The sequence below is a fragment of the Hipposideros armiger genome, unplaced genomic scaffold, assembly GCF_001890085.2.
Source record: "Hipposideros armiger isolate ML-2016 unplaced genomic scaffold, ASM189008v1 scaffold_777, whole genome shotgun sequence".
NCBI lineage: Eukaryota > Metazoa > Chordata > Mammalia > Chiroptera > Hipposideridae > Hipposideros > Hipposideros armiger.
In genome coordinates, this window is record NW_017732127.1 from 899,786 (window position 1) to 906,037 (window position 6,252).

The 6,252-nt window shown below is 33.6% G+C and overlaps 1 protein-coding gene across 4 annotated transcripts in view; it reads right to left on the bottom strand.

Moving 5' to 3' along the window:
• GKAP1 (G kinase anchoring protein 1) overlaps nt 1-6,252 on the bottom strand; it is a 96,870-nt gene that overhangs the window by 27,419 nt on the left and 63,199 nt on the right. For 2 of the 4 annotated variants that reach the window (XM_019628282.1, XM_019628281.1), the window contains exon 8: nt 5,946-6,098. The exons of the other annotated variants lie outside the window; for them this stretch is intronic. In XM_019628282.1, coding sequence (XP_019483827.1) covers nt 5,946-6,098 — 153 coding nt within the window. The remainder of the gene's footprint in view (nt 1-5,945; nt 6,099-6,252) is intronic. 4 annotated transcript variants of the gene reach the window in all.

Below are 6,252 nucleotides of genomic sequence, written 5' to 3' on the forward strand. Positions count from 1 at the left end.
CATTTAATAAACCCAGTCAGCCACTAGAAGGGTAGAGAATAAAAGAAAAATGATAGACAACCAACCATCTAATTCTTCTCTACCTCCAGAAGATAAACAGTAGAGACACATTTTCAAATTTTTTTTTGTTAGATATCGCTTGATTACAATTTTTATCCATATACCATACAATTCACCCACTTAATGTGCTCAGTGTAATGGTTTTAAATGTCACACAGATGTGCAATCATAACCACATCAATTTTATAATTTTCATCACCCCAGAAAGAAACCCTGAACCTATTAGCAGTCATTCCCCATTTCCTGCTGATACCTTCCCTTTAGTTGTCCCCTGGGCAAGACTAATCCATTTTCTGTCTGTATAGATTTGCCTATTCTAGACAAATGGAATAATATGTGGTCTTTTGTCAACCTTTATGGCTACCATTCTGCCAGACCATACTGGCTTGATTATTTTAGTTTTGTATTGCTCAATCTTTTACATTTAAAAATAATTTTTACATAAATTCTACACACCAATGATAAAGAGATAAGATTTTAGCACGATATATTCAATTCCGTAAAATTACAAATTTTACATGTTATTCAAGAAAAGTAGCATTGCCTCTTCACCTTGTTTTAAAGTCAGAGACAAGAAAATGCTCCTCTCACTCTCATTGGTTTCACACATGTTCCACATTCTTGAGTTGTAATACTGCCAGTTTTACCCATCTTAATTGTATTTGTAAGCCAATGACCCAAAAGTTCAATGACTAGTCATCCTTTCCCCTTCACAAATGTTTAGAAAAATAATTGTATACCAGTGCTTAATAAATACACAAATAACATTAAAATATTTGTACAGCACTTTATATTTTGCAAAGCACTTATACAAACATCACTTTATTGGAATCTCATCAACACTATATGAGGTTGATAGAACAAGAATTATTTCCCCACAAAGTAATCATGGCAAGTCAGGAAAGTTAAATAACTTGTCCATGAATCATTCTATTGCTAAGTGGTAAAGATATAAATGTCTACTGCTTCAAAAAATAATTCCAGTAGATTCCAGTAACATTTCATCTTAAAGCAATAAATACAACATGCTGAAAACACTGCTGAGCATCTTGGATGAAATAGCATTATGATAGTGATTAATCAGTTCTATAAAGACTGCAGTTCCAGCAGTGTCCTCTGTTTTTTGATAGCTGCTACAATTATCAGCATACCTATCCCAAAGGGTACTCTGCACTTGAGTATTTTTTAGTGAGTAAAATTTCTTTTTAACCTAATGATGGAATCTTTCAAAAGATACCTTGATAAGAAACTACAGGGCCGGCCGAGTGGCTCAGTTGGTTAAGATCTTGCTCAAGAGTACAAGCTCTGAGCAACAGCAGTTCGATTCCCGGCCCAAGCTGAGCAGCCACTGAACTGCCAACAGGTGGCAGGACGGCTCAGCTTAANAGATATCTGCAAACAATACCTCCAATAAGGAGCTAATATCTAAAATGTATAAAGAACTCATACAACTCAACAACAAAAAAAGAAACAATCCAATTAAAAAATGGGCAGAGGACCTAAACAGATACTTCTCCCAAGAAGACATACAAATAGCCAACAGATGTATGAAAAAAGGCTCAACCTCATTAGCTATTAGGGAAATACACAACAGAACCACAATGAGATACCACCTCACACCTATTAGAATGGTTATCATCAACAGGGCTAGTAATAACAAGTGTTTGAGAGGCTGTGGAGAAAAAGGGACATTCTTACACTGCTGGTGGGAATGTAAATTAAATTGGTACAATCACTATGGAAAACAGTATGGAGGGTCTTCAAAACATGAAGAATAGAATTACCATAGGACCCAGCAATCCTTCTTCTGGGTATCTACCCCCAAAATTTGAAAACACTTATCCATAAAGATATATGTACCCCTATGTTCACTGCAGCATTATTCACGGTGGCCAAGACATGGAAACAACTGAAGTGACCTTCCATTGCTGACTGGATAAAGAAGATGTGTTATATATACACAGTGGACTATTACACAGCCATAAGAAAAGAAATACTGCCATTGGCACAACATGGATGCATCTTGAGATTATCATGCTAAGCAAAATAAGTCAGAAAAAGTTGAGAATCGTATGATTACACTCATGTAGAATATAAAACTGAACGCAACAAACAAGACAAACAAAAAACTCAGACACAGGTAACAGTTTAGTGGTTACCAGAGGGTAAGAGGGGAAGGGGGGTAGTAGAAGAGGGTAATGGGGGTCAAATATATGGTGATGGAAGGAGATCTGATTTTGAGTGGTAAACACATAAGGCTAGATAAAGATGACGTATTATAGAATTGTACACATGAAACTTACATAACTACATTAATCAATGTCAACCCAATAAATTTAACTTAATTTAAAAACCAGAGAAGTAGAGTATTTTTTAAATGACCTCAATCTTTTCTTCCCCATTACACTCAATGACATAGTATGAGAAAAATCTTAATTTTTTTAATTATGAAAAATTTCACATTCAAAAGAAATATATATGAATGACACAGGTGAGAAAAAGCAAAATAACCCAATATGCAGATAAAGAATTTGAACATTACCACCCTGATGTTCATTGCAGCATTATTCATGGTGGCCAAGAAAGACATGGAAACTAAGGTGTCCTTCGATAGATGACTGGATAAAGAAAATATGGAATATATACACAATGGAATATTACTCAGCCATAGAAAAGATGAAATACTTTCATTTGCAACAACATGGATGGACCTTAATATTATTATGCTAAGTGAGGTAAGTCAGAGCAAGTCAAGAACAATATGACTTCACTCATATGTGGGCTATAAAACTGAAAGAGACAAAGAAACAAAAACTCAGACACAGACAACAGTTTAGTGCTTACCAGAGGGTAAAGGGGGCAAGGGGATGGTAGAAGAGGGAAAAGGGGGTTAAATATATGGTGGTGTATTATAGAAATGTACACTTGAAACCTATACAATTTTACTAACCAATGTCACCCCCAATAAATTTAATTAAAAAAAAAAGAATGTGAACATTACCAATACTTTGGCATCTCCCATGTGCCTCTCCCCAGTCATATCCTCCTGAGAATATCCTGTTACAAATTTTGTGTTTGTCATTCTCTTCCCGTTAGTCTTTTACTACATATATGTGTTTTCCTACAAAAACATATTAAATTTTCTACTTTTTCAGATTTATATACATGGCATCAAGCCAGTATTGGTGACTTGGTTTTTTATTAAACATTATGTTTTTTATATTCATCCATGTTGCTATGTATAGCTGTCATTCATTTTGCCTATCAATTTTGTTATTACAAACAATTGAGTTTTAACATTCTTCTTGAACTTGTCTCCAGGATCTAATCTACGGTAGACTTTCTAGAACATGGATCATCTTCAACTTTAAAACTTAATGCCAAATTGTTTTCCAATAGGTTATACCAATTGTAGTAGCATAACTACTACCACTAGTAGTATGTTACTGTTGTTCTATATCTATAATAATACTGAGTACCGTCTGTCTAATTCCTATCACTAGTCCTCAACTTCATTCAGTTTCTCCTAAGCACTGCAGTGGAGTTAATACTACCATATAAGACTTTGTTCTCTATTCAAAAACTTTCAAAAATTCTTTACTATCTACTGATTAAATCATAAATCAGGCCTATTTAAATCCTCCACAATCTTTTCCAAACTTACCTGTAAACTATTCTCTATGATCCTTCTGTATTAATTCAATTGGATTATATTTTTACTTCAGTACCTTTACTCATGGCATTCCAGTTTCTTCTTCCTCACCTCTGCATGTCCAAATTCTACTGTCCTTTAAATTCCAAATCAAAAGCTATTTTCTTCTAAGAAAGCCACCTCTGATCTCCATTCCTGTGAATTACTATGACACTTTATCACTATATCCTTTTATGGGCTTACCAATTTTCTATCCTGTACAAAAGTAATTATCTATTATTAAATGTGCACTGTGTATAACATGATCTGATAAACACTTACATTATAATTGCTAATTTTCCTAACAGTACATGAAAGGCAGGGAATTTCATCCTAATGTAACATAGCTGATAAGCTGCAGAAGCTGTATTTTGTATTTTTACGTTTCTTTAATTTCAAAGACTTTCCCTTTCTACTATACTGTATTGTTCTATGGTTTTATTAGATCATTAATATTACTTAATCATTGAACTAAACATATATACCCAACTTTGTTCTACAAAAGTTTTGAGACACCTATTTGTTAAAATATATTAATATCATGCTTTCTATCCACAAATTATGAGATTATAAAAAAGAAGGTATGGACCACAAAGGGGAAAATTATAGTCAATTAAAAGGAAGGAAGCAAATATGCTAACCATAAATGTTAACATGGACTGTACATAAACTTTGATAATCAAGGCAAGACAGGAAAACATTACATTTAATTCAATGCCAGAAAAGAAGAAGCTCACAAGCAAGGATTTCCCACTACTATTAATAAGTTGAAAATAGATTTTCAAGTGGATTAATGTTAGTGTTATTTATTAACCAATCTTATTGCTGCATTGGAGTAAAAAATTCTTAAGGGTCTAACTTCTCTTGTGTCCTATAAAACAATACAATAGGTGTATAATTTGTTCAATGATTGAATTTATCAGTCTTAGGAAACAGAGATAACATCCACTGAAGAGAATAAAAGAATGGGAAATGGACTTTTAGAGTTTGGAACAGCCATTGTAGGAAGTCAGAAAGAGATGAATTAAAAGCCTGTTAAGCAGTCTGGTGATTATGAATAATGAGGATATGGTAAAAGTTACATAGTATTGATTTTCAGAATAGAACATTACCACTGTTTAAAAATATATATATATTCCAGCAACACCTGGCAGCCCAGGAATTAAATTAGAATAAAGAAGGATAGACAATTCTGTGAGAGCCAATGCTGTGTACTGGGAGGCAGGGAATAAGAGAAAATCAAGGAAGTAAGGGGAAAGTGTTCATGGGGATATTAATCAAATTACTTATGACACGTTTCAGGCTGGGAGAAGTTATTGATGGATTGGAGGTCAATACATAGTAAAGAACACATTCATAGTTTAAGGGGAAGTAAGATAGAAGAAGGGGTTGTGGTGAAAAAAATGCAGATTTATAGGTCTCTATAAGATTTAAATTATATATATATATATATATATATATTTTAAATGTGAATACCACTTAGCTTGTGGGCTTTATAAAAACAGACTGCTGACTAGGTCTAACTCGTGGACTATGGTTTGCAACCCCTGGTCTACAACCCCTGGTCTACAGCATAAAATTCTAACTTAGTTTCACATAAAAATACCTTTGTAATCTAAATGCCATCTGTTTCTCTGGTCATGTTATCACACACTCATTTAACTCTACATTCTTAGATGCAGAATTTTTCAGTTTGCTGAATATTCAGTCTAATTAGGGCCTTTCCTAACTCTGGGCCTTTGTCGTAGGCTTTCTCCACTTCTCAGCTATTCATCATTCAAAATCAACCCCAAATGTCACTTTTTCACATATCTTTCACAATTCATCTGAGTGACCTATTACTTTTTCTATTAGAAACCTCTTTTTTATTGTTATCTCTTAAAGCCTTCATCATGCTGAATGACAATCTCTTTACAGGTCTACCTCCTCTGATCCCTACCACTCTGAGTGTCTTAGGGAAGGACAGTCTTATTCATCTTGGTATTCCTACTCCCCTACACTGGAGCCTAACAGTACTTCAATAAATATTCATCAATGAATGAAGTACTCCACACTTTTTAATATAAATATTTACGACTAAGACAAATCCTAAAACTGTAACTTAATAGAATAATTAAATTTCACTGCTTATGTTTTTTTAAAAAGAAAAATTGTATTTTAGTTTCACTGTGATTGAATTTTCTATTTTACATGCCTGGTTGTGTTCATGAGCAGCGCAATTATCTGTTCCATTATATTCTGTAAGCTGTTCTCTTCTTTTTTCTCTAATAAGAATTTTATGAACATCATCTTCCAGTCTATTGAAGAATCCTCCATCATGTGATAAAGTCTGAGAAGAACTCAATTCCTGTCAAAAATGAATTATAATTTACTATCATTCAACACAAAAGTATATGCATTTAATAAACCCAGTCAGCCACTAGAAGGGTAGAGAATAAAAGAAAAATGATAGACAACCAACCATCTAATTCTTCTCTACCTCCAGAAGATAAACAGTAGAG